This window comes from Tiliqua scincoides, chromosome 1 (genome assembly GCF_035046505.1).
Source record: "Tiliqua scincoides isolate rTilSci1 chromosome 1, rTilSci1.hap2, whole genome shotgun sequence".
Taxonomy (NCBI): domain Eukaryota; kingdom Metazoa; phylum Chordata; class Lepidosauria; order Squamata; family Scincidae; genus Tiliqua; species Tiliqua scincoides.
In genome coordinates, this window is record NC_089821.1 from 48,214,237 (window position 1) to 48,232,296 (window position 18,060).

Sequence of the window (18,060 nt, forward strand, 5' to 3'; positions counted from 1 at the left end):
TACTCCACCAGTAGCGGGTCCAGGGCGTCCCCGAACAACTTGGCTCCCTGGAAGGGGAGGCTGGTGACCCTGGCGTGTGAGGTTGCAGTCATGTCCCAGCTACGCAGCCAGGTCCTGCGTCGCATGGCAACTCCTGCGGCCCTGGCCGAGAACTGCAGGGTATCTGCTGTGACGTCTGGTACGAAGGCGGCAGCTGAAGTCATCTTTGTCATATCTGAGCTAGCCCTGGAGCATAGCTTGTGGGTCTCACTGAACTGCTGAAGCCAAAGGACCAACGCTCTGAAGCAGAGGGAAGCAGAGGTGGAGGCCCGCAGCACATTGGAGGAGGCCTCAAAACCCCTCCTGGTGGTTAGCTCTACCTTCTTATCTGTGAGGTCCCTTGGGAGACCGTCACTTTCTGTGGGGAGGACGGTTGGAGATCCAAGTGCTGCTACTGGGGTGTCCACCAGGGGTGACTTGAGGCAGGCCATGACCTCTGGGGGCAGGTTGTAGAAGGAAACCAGTGGGGAGTTTCTTGCTGGTTTGGGAAGACCGTTGGGGACCCCCACTTGGTCTTTATTTATTTATACAGGTATTTATATACCGCCTTTCTTTGGTCGTCAGATTTCTCCTCGGACTTTAATCCAAGGCGGTTTACATAGGCAGGCTGTTCTAAACCCCCGTAGGGATTTTTACAATTGAATAGTTCTAGTCTTTCATAGAACTCCTCTTTCCAGTTGGATTCCTTCCCAGTCTGGTCTCCCTCTGGCCCTTCGCCTCCCACGCTCTACTTGATGGCAACTCCTCTCTGCCACCGAGAGCCAGCTCATCGGTATATCAGCGTGTTGTCAGTTCTCTGGTACTTCCGGTTGTTTCAAACTGGCAGCCTCAGATCTTCAGGCATACAAGGTGGCAGCTCTACCAACTGAGCCAGACCTCCTATGGGTCTTGGGCCCCATATTCACGTGGTGCTCGGCCTGCAGGTCTAGCACCTGAACCACCCCTGAGACTAGCTTGTTAAACTGTTAAGCTGCTCAGCGTAGGAGAGGTGGGACTTGTGTGCCTCAACCTCGTGTCCCCCCCCCCAATATTTCTCCCTCTTCCGTGGATGAGGCGTGGGAGCTCCCTATGCCCTGATCCTGCTCCTGAAGGTGGGTGTGTTGGGGATGGCACTGTGCACGGATCACGTCTGGCGCCTCTTGGAGGGGGGTGTGTGGGTTCATCTTCGTCATCATCCTCTACCACCTCCTCTGAGGAGGAAGCTGGGAGCCCCGTGGGTGGATGCTCTGGGGTACCCCCCAGTGGTTGCTGGTGTGCCTCCATGGCAATGTTGATGCTGGCCTGGACCATGTCCTGGATGGCCCTGGAGAGCTCTCCCCAGTCTAAGGCGCTGAGCACTGCACGGGCAGTGTGTGCATCAGGGGCCTTGCTGGGGGTGGCCATGTGTGAGGGGGGGGTGTCCACCAGTTCGGGGGGGCTCACCACTTCTCCAAAGTCTGGTCCGGTCCCGGGCTGGCGCGTGGCCAAGATGGTGCCCGCGCACGTGGTTGTCTCCTCTGCTGCTCTCCTGCTGCAGCTGGAGGCGGCTCAAGTGGCTGGACAGCACCTGCTGCCGGTGCAAGCCTGCCCCACTTGGGGGGGCTGGTCTTTGCACTCTTTGGGCGCTAATCCAAGGTGGCGCCTGCCGACTGCGTGGCGCCCTGGAACAATGGGGAGGGGAGGAAGCTCCGTGCCCCCACTGCTGCTGGGGGAAAGCGGCTCCCGAAGCTGGCTGCAGTGGGAGCGCTCGCGGGCGAGCCTGCCTCGCCCCTGCCAGGTGCAGGGGGGGGGCGAGCGGCTGGAGATGCAGGAGAGCCTGCTGGGTGTGTGGCTGCCGCTGCTTGAACAGTTGTTGTCAGCTAAGGGGGGTCTGCCCTGGGGTCAGATGAGGGCAGCCCGGGTGCTCCCATGTTGTGTGGCTGCTGCTGCTAAAGCAGCTGCCCTGGGTCAAGCGAGGGCAGAAAGCGGCCCCGGTTAGCTGCTGCCTCTCGGCAGAGGCAAGGGGCTCAGGCGCGAAGCTCAAAAATAGATTTGGCCGCCTTGCTCTAAACCAGGCAGCCACATGGGAGCCTCCAGGTCACCTGCTGGTAAAACAAAGGGAAATTTCTTGAAGGAACTGCAGCCTGCATTGAAATTCAAAATCAGCTCTAAAGCAGGCAGCAGGCACCTCCAGGCAGGCTGCTGGTAAAACAAAGGAAAAATTTCTTAAAGGGACAGCAGCCAGTATTGCCTGCTGGAACGGCTGCCCTGGGTCAAGTGAGGGCAGCCCTGAAAGTGGGCCAGGTTAGCTGCAGCCTCTAGGCAGAGGCACCAAGCTCAGGGGTGGAAGGGTGAGAAATCCAAGAGTAGAGTTGGCTGTCTTGCTCTAAAGCAGGAGCCTCCAGGCAGGCTGCTGGTAAAACAAAGGGAAGTCTCTGAAAGGGACTGCAGCCAGTATTGAATAAGTTTGGCTGCCTTGTGTTAAAGCAGGAGCCTCCAGGCAGGCTGCTGATAAAACAAAGGCAAATTTTCTTAAGGGATAGCAGCCCTTCTTGCCTGCTGAAGAGTTAGGAAAAAGTTTATTAAAGGGACAGCAGGCAATATTGCCTGCTGGAAGGCTGGAGAGTTAGGGAAAGGTAAAAAGAAGAATAAAATACCCTCTTAGCTTCTCCAGTGGGGGGGGGGATTCAGCAGAGCTGAACCCAGCTCTGTCCTGCTTCCCGAAAGGCTAGGCCAGTCTGGGGAGTCCAGGCAGACCCTCCCCTCCGGATGACCAAAAGACTCTGGCCTGCCTCCCTGAGAGGGAGGAGCTACCCATTTGTAAGGACTAAGAGGGACATGGAGATCCCACTGAAGAAGTGCTTGTTTTTGGCCATCATCTGCTTAATGAAGTCACTTCCTGCTTAATGATGTCACTCCTGGCCCTCAGCAGGCACCATGAATGCTAACTTAAGCCCTCTGTATGAAATGAGTTTGACACTCCTGCTGTAGGGTCTCTAAAAGGTTTGGGAGCCACTGCTCTAAATGGTAACTATTATAAACAGGGTGCTCTCAGCACCCTCCAGCAAAGCTCTTGCTCTTACCCCCCACAACCAACTGAAATGAATGGTTGTAATAATAATACAGGTATTTATATACCGCCTTTCTAGGTCCTCAGATTTCTCCTCAGACTTTATTTAAGGCGGTTTACATAGGCAGGCTAATTTAAATCCCCATAGGGATTTTTACAATTGTACAAACTGTATGTTCACTATTCCTTTGTACTTTGATGCTATAGGTCAGTGCTTCCCAAATGTTTTAGCACCAGGACCCACTTTTTAAAATGACACTTTATTGGGATCAACCCAGCTGTATGAGAATTTTTTTTTTAAAGGTTTCACCTTACCAGCAGCTCAAGTGACTGTTTTTATCCTTTTTTCCTATGGTGATGGGGGGGGGGGGCGCTGCCTTCTACAGTGTTTGTTGAGCTCTAGAGTCATCAGATACAGACCATTCTGGTGTTTTTGTAATCCCTTTCACTTGGCCTTCCATAGGAGCCAAGGCACATTTGCCTATTTGTGAGTAAACACATGCACATGGCTTGGTTTCACTTTCCATAGGGCTCAATATATTTTCCTTATCAGCTTGGGGGGGGGGACCTCCTTCTCAAGTGTTTTTTGGGGCCTGTATTCATTGGATTGGGACTTTCTGGTGGTGTTGAGTTCTTCTTGGAATAAGGCATGGCTGCCTACTCATGAGTAAACATGCACATGCAGCTCAGTTTCCATAGGTCTTAATACATTTTCCTTGTCAGCTATGAGCTACCCGCAATCAGGTTGGGACCCAGTGGTGGTCATGATCCACAGTTTGGAAAATAGTGCTCTATTTTGATATTCACTCTAACCTCTAGAGCAGGGGTGCCCAAACCCCAGCCCGGGGACCATTTGAGGCCCTCAGGAACCCCCAATCTGACCTGCAGGGAGCCTCAAGTCTCCAATGACCCTCTTGCCCGCCAGAGATTTGCTGGAGCCTGTGTTGCCCCAACGTGACTACTCTCAGCGTGAGGGGTGACTGTTCGAGCTTTCCCGTGAGCTGCAGGCCAAGGGCTCCCTCCACTGCTTGTTGTTTCACATCTGTGAAGCAGCAGCGGCAGCAAAGGAGAGGCTGGCCTTGCTTTGCACAAGGTCTTTTATAGACCTCGAGCTATCGCAAGACCTTCATTCACTCATATAAGTTCCATTCTAATATATTCATTTATGTAAATTTACTCATATTTAAAATGTAAATTACAGGTTGAGAAAAATTATTCCCACCTTCCAAGCACTCACAAGTGCTTGGTTCCAAGTGGATTTAAAAAAAAACGCACTATAGCAAATCAATTTAAAAAACAAAGTTTCTTTGCTCCAATGATTGAAAAACAGCCTTGCTGACCTTTTGACTCTAAGATAAGAGTCATTAAAAGGCAATCCATCAGAACTTCACTCAGCCCCTCCCTTCACCAATGCAAAATGGAAGGGAGGGTCCAAAGGAGAGAGGATTGATGGATTGTTAGCCTGCTGCTCTCTCTCTCTCATTAAGGAGGCTGTTGTTAAAGGACAGTTCAGTTTTCAAAACTGATTTTAAAGGGATGCATTTTTCCCCTTCTCCAGGGATCAGCACATTCTCTCTCATTTGTAGGGGCCATTCATGTTGAGTCAAATCCGTGTATAAAAAATCCGTGTATAAATAGGCTGGACCTGTAATTACTTTTTTCCCCTGCCCCCAACACAGTGTCAGAGAGATGATGTGGCCCTCCTGCCAAAACGTTTAGACACCCCAGCTCTAGAGTACTATAGATAAAATAATTTTTAATTAACAAATGCCCCTATGGATGAAAAATTGCTTGGAGAACTGACCACAGTTCGGATACATCCAATTTTAAAACCTGAAACAAGGAAGCCCAGTTTCTAAAAAAAAAAACTAAAATACTAAAAAAAAACTAACTAAAAAAAGGTAAAAAATAAACTAAACAAAATTTAACCCAACTACAATACTGAGATTTGCCAATACTAAATGATTCTTAATACTTAGAAAAACATCAAAAGAGCCTTGGTGGCAAGTACACTACTTTAACTCCTTGGTACCAGTGCTATAACTTCCATATTTAGATTACCCTATACTTAAAGCATTACAATACAATACAGTTCAGGTTGTTATATGGGAGAACATTTAACAGACAATGAACATCAACCACATACCTGGAGGTGGCTCAAAAAATGCTTCTTGCTCTTCTTCTATTGGCTCTGTGTCATTGTGTGCTGTCCGCTTGTGCATTGCAAGCGTAGAAATCTGCTTGTATGTTTTACCACAGTGATTACAGTTATAAGGTTTGGAATGTGTGTGTACAACGTGGTGTTTATATAAACTGGAATATTCTGTAAACCGTTTATCACAGCCAGGAACTGTACATACATAAGGTTTCTCTCCTGGATAAAAAAAAGCACAAACAGTGAGGAAAGCTGAATTTGAGATGCTAGAAAATCTGGCACCCATGCTGATAACATGAAGTACACCAATATATTCCTATCATTATCATGCAGAGCCCTCCTAATTTAATAGGGAAGTCCTAGTGCGGTTTAGCTGGCTTTTCCAAATTAACCGCAGCTAGTGCCTTTGTCTTTTGTATATAGAGCTGCGCAATCCACCATGCAATGCGCACAACCTATTGATAGGTAAAAGTTTATTTCAAGGCCCAAATTTGTAATCATGACTATTTGCATTAAAAACAACATGAATCCAAGCATGGTCCCATGTAAGCAAATCTGAGCTGGCTCCTGACAAGATATCTACTGTGCAATCTGCATGGTAGTATTTTGATCTTTCTGTCTTAAAATTTCCCAAAAACCAACTTATTGGTTGGTCTTATAAGTCATAACACAAAATATGTTCAACTCCCTCCATTCCCCTCCTCTTTTTTTTTTTTTAAGTAATATACAACCTCCTGAACTCCAATGATGTAAAATAATGGAATTCAGGTCTAAGATAATTGTGGACTCATCCTAACAAGATGAATAAGGTTGCCATATTAATTTTAGCACTCCCCCAAATATGTTCTAGGATAAAAGGCCACAGCAAAGAAATGATAGAATAACAAACTGTAAACTGAAATGTATTATATTTTTTTTCATTTAGGACAACACATTGCAAATTCTGCATTACAGATAGAAGCCTAACCCAAAGACTTTTGAATTAAATGAGAATTTTCTTCCATTGCCTGCAATGATCTTCAGAAAACACCCTGAAACACCCTCACACTTTAAGAGCAGTGTGAAAGTTTCCCCATTTTCAAGACAGACAGGAAGACTTCAACTTATCCCCTCTTAAATGCATCTGGGGGGAAAGGGGGGATTGACAAGATAATTACAGGCAAAACACTAAAAAACATAACTCAAATACCTGTATGTATTCTCACATGGTTCTTGTAATTAGTTGCACTGGCAAATGCTCTCCCACATCCTGGTTCTGTACAATAATAAGGTCTTTCCCCAGTATGTGTCCTGATGTGAACCTTTCTTATGTTAGATGTTGTAAATGACCTTCCACATCCTTCAAAGGGGCACTTGAAAGGTCTTTCACCTAGAATAAAAGAAAAGAAAAAAGGTAGGTAAAAATCAGTATGCGTTTTTAAGATGCACCTTCAGATTCACGTTTTTTCAGATAGCTTACACATGATAAATCTGTTATTAAGCAACCTGAGACTCAAACAGATACATTAAGTAGTCTTGCTGGGATTAGATGAATCACCATATCCATTAGTAGACTTAAAACTTCATTTAATTACAAAATTGATAAGGCTGCATTCCTAATCACATATACTAGAAAGAAGCCCTTCTGAACTCAGTGGGACTGACTTCAGAGTACACAAACACAAAATCAAACTGTAAATGTGGGCTCATTCAGGAACAAATGATGGCTATGATTCACATATGTGTGTGCAGTAGGACTACCTGCACAGGAAGAGGAGTGTAAGGCATACACCTTGAATGACGAAGGTCCCAGATTCAGACCCTGGCATCTCTGGGTAGGCTAGAAAAGCTTGATCTGAAATCCTGGAGAGCCACTGGCAGACAGTGTAGAAAACGGTACTAGGTGAGAAGGAGTAATGACTAAGTATAAGGGAGCTTTCTGTGTTCCATACAAAGGATTGTATTATAAGGTGTGTCTTCCTTTAGTGAAAGAAACTCCAGGAGAGTGTGGTGAGTTTTGCTTATCTCCCCTTCTGTCTACAGTCCTAAAATTCTGTTCTTGAGAGTTGGGGGACCCTCAGGAGCAGATATATGGGGATGCAGGGAACTACAGGCAGAAGGGGGATAAGTAAAATCACCCTCCTATTGCGAATGGAAGAAGCAATTAGGATACAATCCATCAATTGTTTTTATTAATGAGCAATTCAATTCAATGAAACCTTGTTTTGGTTGTTTAAACAACCTTTTAAATTCAGGGAAGCTTATATGTGTTTCACAGATTCAGTGCCACAAGCACCTGAAGTAGCTTGCAGAAACAGAGATTTGAACATATGTACGTATATTGCATGTGTGTTAATTCCCCTTTACTGCACTGTGGCCAAAATTCCTTATACAAAGTGGCCTACCACTTTGTGTATGTATGCATATCTAAATTACATATTAATTGTTCGACCTATATGTGCAGGAGATCATTCACAAATACAATCAAATGGTGATTTTGATACTTAAGGAAGAGCTAAATATTTTTAAATGGGAAAACATTTTGTACATATTATGCACTGTATAAAAATCCTTTTTAACAGATGTTAGTATTTCTGTTATTTCAGTTTACTTGCACAGTATGTAGGAGCTTTAGAGATGGACCACAATCCTGAGGCCTACTTCAGATAAGCACATTGACAGGTATAACCCCAATGGAACTCTTTTTCTTGGATCAGCAGATCCTATCTCCCTTTCTTCCCCCATCCCTTTGGTTTTTCCCAAGTTTCAAGAATGGTTTAGTTCATCAGGTAGCATGATGAGTTTTTGCATGGATAAGAGAATCCCAAGGTTTAGCTGGCTATACTGAGAGTCATATGTTCTCTGGATTGTGGCCATGGCAGTTATCCAACTGTAAATACAACACTACAGAAGAGCAAGTTTCTACTATCAAATCCACTGATGCAACAACTCTAAGAAAATGCATCTGTTCCCTTACACACAGCGATCTCAAACACAGCTATACTGATTATTATTTAAAACCCTACAATGAATGTTATATTGCTGGCGTACCCTCATGCTGTTGTGCTGTATTTTCTCATTGCTTTTGCTAAGAACTGTCGAGTCTCTGTACACTGTCATGACCCAGAGAGAAGCCTAAGAGGGATGGGTGAAAGCACAATTTTTATAATTCAATGTATTATTGAGATATTTTTAAACACCCCATTGCTATCATACAACACTGGACACTAAAAGGCCTTAAAATAGATCTATCAGAAAGTAGCTATTAACTTCTTGGTAGAATTAATTGCAAATCACTCCTTAGGAAGGTTTTTTCGTTTTCTGCCAAAAAGAGATATGAGTTTTAAAGTGTATATACTATAGTGACACGTTACCATAGTTTCTATAATCCTTACTTGATGCTATGCCTCATATTACAGGCAGAAAACAACAGAACTGCACTTTGATCCACCCAGCAACAGCCTTTCCTTAAAGCTAGTCTTTAGTATAAACAATTGGAACAGAATGTCTTCAAGAATGCCATACAACCTGTTTGTAAAGCCTGCTCTGGATATTTCTCACTTTTTTTTTTCAAAAAATAAGTCGCTGGGACATGGCTATTTTATGTTAAGGAACTGGATCAGTTACAATGAAGCAGAACCAAAAGGGAGGAACTTCCTCCCAAGATATTCCATCATCCCACATATCTAATAGTTTTCACCCAGAACACCGCATTTATTTGTCCAAAGTGTTTAGGGGGGGAGGGGTTAAACAGAAAAATGGAGGGTAGAACTCGAGTTCTGAACTCTTTGCCCTCCTGCCGCTTTCTGTTTGCATATCTCTCTCCTCGCTTCTGCTGGTAGGTTCGAAGACTGGAAGCAAAGCTGCAAAATGATGGGGAGGAGGGAAGAGAGGAGGTTGCAAACAATAAGTAGACAGGAGGGGAAGGTTTGGCCTCCGTTCAATTTTATATTGATTTCACAACCCATATTCTAACACACAAGTTGTGCTGCCCCTTAGCCTTTAGAGGAAGGTTGAATCTACGGTCGCCCAGAAAGTAATGCACCACATTTTTTTTCTTCAACAATTATTTATTGAACACAATGAAACTTACACACAAGAAAGAATGATGTTTCTTCTACACTCCCTATTTTTCCACGTAATCTCCGTCCAGTTCTATGGCCTTCCTCCAGCGAGACACAAGGGCATGTATGCCCTGTCGGTACCATTCCTTGTTCTGGTCACGAAGCCATTTCTGCACTGTGCGAATCACCTCTTCGTCATCCTCAAAATGTCTTCCGCGAATGGCATCCTTTAATGGCCCAAACAAGTGGAAGTCTGAGGGAGCTAGGTCAGGGCTGTAGGGTGGATGGGGTAACACAGTCCAACCCTGTTTAGTGATGTGTTCCGAAGTCCTCAAACTTGTGTGAGGCCGAGCGTTATCATGTTGAATCAAACATTCACCTGGGTTGTTATGGCGCTGAAGTCGCTGGAAGCGCTTCTTGAGTTTGGTTAATATCTTCACATAAGCTTCAGAATTAATGGTGCTGCCTCTTGGCATCACATCAATGAGTATGACGCCCTCACAGTCCCAAAACACAGTGATCATGACCTTACTGGCGGAAGCAGTTGCTTTGAATTTTTTCTTCTGTGGAGATTGAGGATGACGCCATTCCATCGACTGTCATTTTGTTTCGGGCTCAAAACCCAGGTTTCATCACCTGTCACAATCCTGGACAAGAACGCTTCCCCCTCATCTTCAAAACGTTTCAGCAACTCAGAAGAAATGTTTTTTTCTGAGAGATTTGTGGTCCACTGTAAGACAGCGCGGAACCCATCGTGCACACACTTTTGAGTAATCAAGAGCACGATGATTGCATCCACACTTCCTTTGCTGATTGACAGCTTCAGCCCCAACTGCCTAGTCGTTATGCGTCGGTCCTCGCGAATGAGCACATCAGCAAGCTGCGTCTTGTCAGGTGTGACAGCCATGGATGGCCGCCCCGAACGCTGCAAATCTTGGAGCTCTGCCGAACCGCCTTCTAATGGCCTCACCCTCTGTGCCCAGCGACTAACCGTACTTCTGTCGACTGCAGATTCTCCATAAACTGTACACAAACGTTTGTGAATGTTCCCAACAGTTTCTTTCTCCACAGTGAGAAATTCAATGACGACATGCTGCTTGTAACGTACATCACTTACAGACGCCATTTCGAAACACTGCTGCAGCTACGCTATCTGTCTGAAGAAACCAAAAATTTGTGTGCGCACTCCTGAAAATTCAAATAATGTATATCTAAAGTTTCGCATTCGTGCCATTACTGTAGGTTGAGAAAAAAAATGTGGTGCATTACTTTCTGGGCGACCCTCGTAAATATGTTGGTCAGCATCAGAAAAGGGAACCCCAAAAACAAGCACGAGTGACTTCTGTATTAGGATCAGCAACAGAGTAACTTTTAAGCTTCAGGGAAAAAAGTCTTGCTTTAGACATTACATAGCTAAAGTATACTCACACAATGTTTTTATATGTAAATTTTACAATATAGTATATGAATGCAATCAACATGTTTGCGATAAACAGGTATACTCGCCAAGGAGCTGGGACTGACGGCTACTCTCAGTGAATATACAATTGCTCCCACATAATGTATGGATAAGACCAAAGGGAAGGTAAATAGTATTTATGGAGGAGGTAGACGTATTTGGAGTGTGCTTGCATTAGAAACAGACAGAAAGCATATGTATGAATTAATCAGATACTATCTGATAACTTTTGATTTGTTTTTCTAATGATGCCCAAAGGCAAACTCTTCAAAAATATTTTTATTTAGAATAATTATACAAAAATAAATCATGAACAAGAAGGAAACCTCTCTGGCAACACATCACTGTGCAAGAGCTGCACAAAGACCCATTGCCTCAAGGGTCCCTGACAGTATTACCACCAATATGGAAGGAAATAGAGGAAGGAGTTGCTCTCTCCATCATCTTTTACCTATGTGGCAATATCAGAAAGGACACCCAAGGCCAAATCTCCATAAACAGATTGCAGCCTCCCCCTGTCCCCTTATGCACATAGTGAGAACTCCAACTAGTTCCATAGTGAGAACTCCATAGTGAGAACTCCAACTTTTTGGCCCTTTCCTACATTTGCAGGAACATATAAGCCCATCAGTCCAGTGAGCGCATGGATGGTAAAATGCCTGTATCACTATGTCTGCAATGCTCCTCCTTTTCTAGATTCAGAGTTATGAATTGCTGCCAGTTTTAACAGTCTGCTGTACCCAGCTAGCCATGGTTTAGAGTCCATCTGCATTCAAGTCTCATTCATTGTATGAACTGATGAGACAGTGAAAGCAATGAATGCTGTTGCTTCCAAACTTAGGAGGGATATAAAAACACATGTTCTTGTATGTGGACAAAATACAGGAAAAAGGAGGGGGGAAGCTGGGGTGGAGATGCAGAGAGACCTGCAGTGGACCAGAGAGAGAAGGAACAGTATGCTATAGGGATGCAGGGAGAAAAGGGGTCTTAACAGCAAGCTGGTTGAAAAGAAAACACAGAATTGAAAAGTAACAAAATGTGTTTCCACAGCCAACATACAAAGGAGCTATACTGACAAGGGCTATTATATTCAGTGGCTATTACATTATGAATAATCACAATGACACTACTAACTTTATTTTAAGTTAGAAAAAATGGTTCTTAGGAAGTACAGAATTGCACACTCCTGCTCTATGCAACATATTATACTTTAAGTAGTGATACTGTAAAGGGCCTCCCCTTCAATAATTCAGTGATGTTTAAGCAGCAACATAGACTCTCTTGATCTGAGATCCATTGCCAAGAACAGTGTTTCTAAACCAGTGGTACTAGTACCACCAGTGGTACTTGATGTGGTGTCTGGTGGTACTCACAGGACTCCTGTACATCTGCAGCAGCGAGACCAGAAATGCAACACAACAAACAGCGGTAGGAGGCTCGGTTTGGAGAGCCAAAGCACGCTTTACCATGCTCAAACAAAGCCCCCAATTCACCCTGAATCTCGTACTGGTGTTTATCACACTGCATCTGGCTTCCCAAGCCAGATGTAACTGGCAACAATGTCATGATGTCATTGCCAGTTACTTCTAGGTAGACCATGTGAGGTGGTATGGTGGAGGGCAAACCCTGAGAAACGCTGGCCTAGAACAATCTTGCAGCAGCACTATGGATCATACTGGCTACCTGTCTTATCAGGAAGGAAAGGAGTCAGAGTTGACAAAAAAAAAAAGAGAGAAGTTTTGTGTCTTCCATGCTCAGGTAGATTAGGAATATTACCAGAGATTGACAATTGCTTTAACTGTTTATACATCTAAAAAACAGCTAGACTAACAGCTAATCAACAACTAATCAATCAAGGATTAGCAGACGAAGAGTAATATGACTGCCCTGATAGGACTAAATTGTCCTGTGGCAACTATAACAACAGCCATAACCACTATAATGTGGACATTGAGATTAGCACTAAAAAGGTTTCAAGTGAGTTATTAATGTTGACAAAAACAGTGGTAATCTTGCTCAAAATTTTGGATAGAGTTAAGATGTCATGATTAGGATTTGAGATTATTGGGTAAAAGCAACAATGCTTTCCAAAGAGATTGCTGGAACAGTTAGGAGCTTCAGGAGAACATGCTTACCATGAAAGCAGAAGCAGAAGATCTAAGTTAGATTCTATTCAAAAAACTCCTTTCACTGTACAAAATGTATTACAAAAGATTAATAGGCAATAGAGTGCTAAATAGGTCAGATACCTGTGTGCGTTCTAATGTGCTTTTGTAGGTCTCCTGATGTCTTGAAGGATTTTGTGCAGTTCTCTTCTGAACACCGATATGGCTTCTCTCCAGTGTGAGTTCGGACATGGCTTTTGAGTCCATAACCTTGAAAAAGGTTTTACAGACAATCTCTTTAAATCTTAGAATATATGAATGTTCACAAACATTCTGCCACAAAAGTGAGACAACTGCAACTGTATAGCTAGTATTCAGAGACATCTTGGAACTGGACTCCTATGTGCTATCTCCAGGTTAAGCATCAGTCTGCAACTGAATACCAGTTGCAAGGGAGCAAAGGAGGAGCAACTCTCCTCCTTGTGAATTTCCCAGAGATAGTTAGTGGACCAAGATGCTGATGGGCCTTAGGCCAGATCCAGCAGGCTTTGCTTATGTACTTTTTGTCACTTTCTTCTTGCCTTTGCAAACGGGCACATTCTGATAATTATGCTGACATCCATTTTGATTTTGAATTTGGCAAGAGTGTCCAGAATCACTGGTTTCCTCTTACCCAAGTTTTTCTTCATTCCAAGGGCTCTTTTTCCTTTCTCTTCATTTATATCACTAACAAAGGACCAGATAGTACCAGGACCAGGACTGTCATGATAGTACATAACAAGCCCCTGAAAGTTTTATACGTTGTGTCCAAACAAGCATTAGCAGGAAATCACTCACAAAGGAGGGTGGATTTCTTGTCAGTGCTTCCACAATGCAGTCTCCAATGATCCCCAAAGCCTGCGGTTTTCAAACTCTCCAGGAGTTTGAAAAGCACAGTATATCCTTGCGGAGGCGGGGGAGAGGCAGCGGGCGTGGGGGGAAGGCAGCAATGCGATCCCCAGGATCATGCAGCTCAGGGGGGCTGCAGGGACTGGGATACACTCACCAGTCCCTGCAGCATCATCCTGGGGGTGTGGGGAGCCCTGCGCGAGCCCCTGCAGGGCTCCCCATCTGGTTCAAAGTGAAAGTAGAGTGATCACGCTCCACTTCCAGTTTTGCTATCCCTGCAGCCCCGAGCAGGGGATTGTGTTGCTGCCTCCTTCCTGCCCCTGCCCCTTAAGGAGCAGAGGCCAGGGCCTTTGGATAGAACCTTCTATCTGGAATACCTCATAATCTCTTTTTACACTCTGTTTTTGTTCAAAGTGTTCCTCTGTCCTGGAATACATTCAACCTTTTCTGAATGATAACTCCATTGCAAGTTTCCATCACAAGGTGTGATCCTACACAGGTACAAACCCAAACGTTTATTAATCATGGAGTATAAGAAGTGAAATGGGTAGTACTATATAAAGGAGCAGGGGCACTGCCAGATTGTATTTTTCCTAAATAAAGTTTTGGATTACTTCCATCATTTATTTTTATTATTATAAATATTGCCAATAAGAAGGTTGTTTACACATTATCATCAAGAGAAAAACACACAGCCTTACCTGTTGCAAATGCCTTGCCGCAACCTGGATGTTCACACTGATATGGTCGATCTCCTGTGTGTGACCTTTCGTGTACCTGTTGAAAGACACTAATTGCTTCATGCAGCAACATATGTTCTCAGATATAATGCAATTTTTCTCTGTCCCTTGTATTAGCACCTGAGGTCATGTGAGAATGTGGAGTCTCTTCAAAGAGCCCTAACACACATACAGCTGACAAAGGAATCGGGAATGTGTGGAAAATCAGAACAGGAACCTGACTGACCATACCCAACACCATGAATGTAATTCTCAGTTTGCCTGCCCTGTGCAGTTTGTATTGATGAGCTTTTCAGATAGTAACCAATGTGCACAGAGGACAGGGGGATATTCTATGGTTTGTGAGACACTGGTAACCATTCGTCTTATAGCCAAAACATATGGGCTCATTAAAGAGAGGAATAAAGAACATGGGAATGAAGCCCTCTCTTCTCTTCACATTTAAAGTAAACAAGCGCCACTATCAGACAGCTTCATAAATACAGTTGGGGGCAGATGTAAGGCAAGAATTATAATAGCTTGCCTTTGTCTCATAAATTTTGCAGGATTGTTAAACAGAAATATACACCTTAGAACTAATGCTAGTTAATGTGTTTAAATTACCAGTTGAAAGGAGAAAAATGTTCTATTATTAGACATAAGAACTTTGACCGTTTCAGTTAATTAACACACTTCTATTTGGCTTCTATAAGCCCTTTTCCCACAGCTGCTCTCTCTCTCTCTGTCTTTATATATATATCACTATATATATATATAATTCCTTTTAATTATATTGCTTTCTGCTTTGGTTATCTTTTTTGATAGCTGATTATGTCAGGAGTATAATGGGAGAAATATATATCATCTATAATGCTAGAGGCACAAACACAAACACTTTGTAAATTAGACATATAAATTAAAATTGCCATCTGTCCAATTTCCTATATGTCTCTATGACTTTCTGACCAACACCTTATTGCTAAGAACAACAGGAACACTTTTATACCATTTTGGAAATTACCTTGAGATGATGAGCTGTTGTGTACAGTTTTCCACAGCCATCGTAGTCACAACGAAAAGCTTTGTCTCCACTTGGTTGTGATTTAGTTGTCACTCTTGTACTATGGCTTTGCAAGACAATCTAAATGGAAGGAAAACACAAACATTTTAGGTATGTGTGTGTGGGGGGGTGGTGCCTATGTACACGTGGGGTTGTGTGTACAAATAAAACATCGTTCCAGAAAAGCAGAAGCATTACTAAGAACAAATTATTATTATTATTATTATTATTATTATTATTATTATTATTAACAACAACAACAATATTTATATACCGCTTTTCAACTAAAAGTTCACAAAGCGGTTTACAGAGAAAAATCAAATAACTAAATGGCTCCCTGTCCCAAAAGGGCTCACAATCTAAAAAGATGCAAATGAATACCAGCAGGCAGCCACTAGAACAGACACTGCTAGGGTGAGGTGGTACAGTTACTCTCCCCCTGCTAAAAAAAGGAGCACCCATTGAAAAAGTGCCTCTTACCCAATTAGCAGGGTAAAGATGCTAAGGGTAAAGATTAGCAGGGTAAAGATGCTAAGGGTTTAAGGTGCTAAGGAACAAAGAGTTTCTTAGCACCTTAAAAACTAAACTTTATTGTGACGTGAGCTGCTATAAGCAAAACCTCACTTTGTCAGATATAATAACAAACTAAGTGTTTATAAGGGCACATTTTCATTCATCGATTGTGCTGACTAGTACACAATTCCCACATGTGGTCACTGGGATCACAGTGCATGGCTTTGCTCCAGAAATCGCCAATTTTGCATAGTACACAACAAGGTGTTGTCCCTAGGCAAGGATCAGTACCAGTCTGTCATTTAGAGACAAAACATAACAGTTACTGGGCAATAAAAAAAACACAGAACACACTACAAGTTGTTTAAAAAGTCAAATAATCCCAGACAGACATCTTGGTTTCAAGACAAATCCTATTAATTTGGAATCATAGGAGCTGAACCAAGCCACAATGAAGAACAATCACTGCACAATGACACAGGGCTATATATTTCCTAACTACAATCTACAGGGTGTTGGAAAAAAAATGCAAACACATTTTATAGCTCAATCCTCAGTTGCCTGGTGCCCAGAGGAGCAGTGGTGCCAAAATGGCTACCGCTGCATCTTATGGGTGCCACGGCAGATGCTGGAGGTCTCCTTGGGAGGACATTCATCCCTTTCCCCCAAGTAAGGGCGCAGGCCCCATAATGGGTCTCCTCCAATCTATTTCACCAGCACAGACTGGAGGAGTTCCGTGTCAGGCTTTTCAGCTCATAGGATTGGGCCCTTAATGAGCCCAATATATATTCATATATACTTCATTGCAGAAAGTCTCCAACACTGAAATATCTAAAGAAGCAATTGAAGAGATATATGGAACCATCTCAGCACACATGCTGTGTGAATCCTTTTGTCAACCATGTCAGCAGTGCACATATACCAATGGGGATCACTTTGAGCACTTGTTCTAATTCATTAACTTACTGGATCAAGCAACTGCTTCTGTGTACACCATATGCCAGCGGTTCTCACACATTTAGCACCGGGACCCACTTTTTAGAATGAGAATCTGTCAAGACCCACCAGAAGTGATGTCATGACCAGAAGTGACATCATCAAGCAGGACAATTTTTAACAATCCTACCCTCCCTGGGCATTTGGTGGGCTGCTGGGAGATATAGGAAGTTGGACTGGATGGGCCTATGGCCTGATCCAGTGGGGCTGTTCCTATGTTCTTATGTTCTTACCCAGGAGTAAGTTCCATTGACTATCATTGTTAAAAGAATATACATAATAGTTCGTCAAAAGTACAGGTCTGTAACATTTCCCCAAATGGAGTCACATACCATGGTAGCATCAGGTCTAATACATTAAAAATAAAATACTGAAATGAATGGGGACCCACCTAAAATTGGCTCACGACCCACCTAGTGGGTCACAACCCACAGTTTGAGAAACACTGCCATATGCATTATATGTGTAAACTGCGCTGAATCCTCCAGCTTGCCTATCCCACTTGCCCTTGGAGTGCTCACCCAGGGCCGGATGACTTTGGTGGCAGGCCAGCCCGCCCATGGACAGTAGGTTGCAACCTTGATTTAGAAGGAAAAAAACTACTGATTTGAATTTCTCTGTACTCTGTTTTGGAAAAAAACCAAAAAGAAAATTTTGCTCTAAATACCTTTTTACAGTACAATCTTATACATGTTTACTTGGAAGTAAGTCCCACTGAGTTCAGTGTGACTTGCTCACAAGTAAGTATGTATAGCATTGCAGATTTAAATAATTTTATAAATATTTAGAAGAAGTAGCGGAAAGTTATTTCTGTACAAACCCCAACACTGAATTTTCTGTTGATAATGGTCAGAAAGCTGTTCTGTTGATAAAGGTCGGAAAACTTCAATATTTTGACAAGTATATTCTATTTGCTGTGAGCATATGGACATATACTGTCTGAAAAGGAATTACATTATCTGAGATGTATTTATACAGTTTTTTCCTTTTGTTCTTAGAAATACTATAGATATTGGGATTCAGAAAAATCCTTTGTATTTTTCCATAATGTGAAA

At 43.2% G+C, this 18,060-nt stretch overlaps 1 protein-coding gene across 2 annotated transcripts in view; it reads right to left on the minus strand.

The window, feature by feature from the left end:
- The window catches only part of ZNF143 (zinc finger protein 143), a 55,694-nt gene that overhangs the window by 12,915 nt on the left and 24,719 nt on the right, over positions 1–18,060 (minus strand). For both annotated transcript variants that reach the window (XM_066625395.1, XM_066625385.1), the window contains 5 exons: positions 15,458–15,577; positions 14,419–14,494; positions 12,974–13,099; positions 6,412–6,591; positions 5,214–5,441 (listed from right to left, as the gene is read on the minus strand). In XM_066625395.1, coding sequence (XP_066481492.1) covers positions 5,214–5,441; positions 6,412–6,591; positions 12,974–13,099; positions 14,419–14,494; positions 15,458–15,577 — 730 coding nt within the window. The remainder of the gene's footprint in view (positions 1–5,213; positions 5,442–6,411; positions 6,592–12,973; positions 13,100–14,418; positions 14,495–15,457; positions 15,578–18,060) is intronic.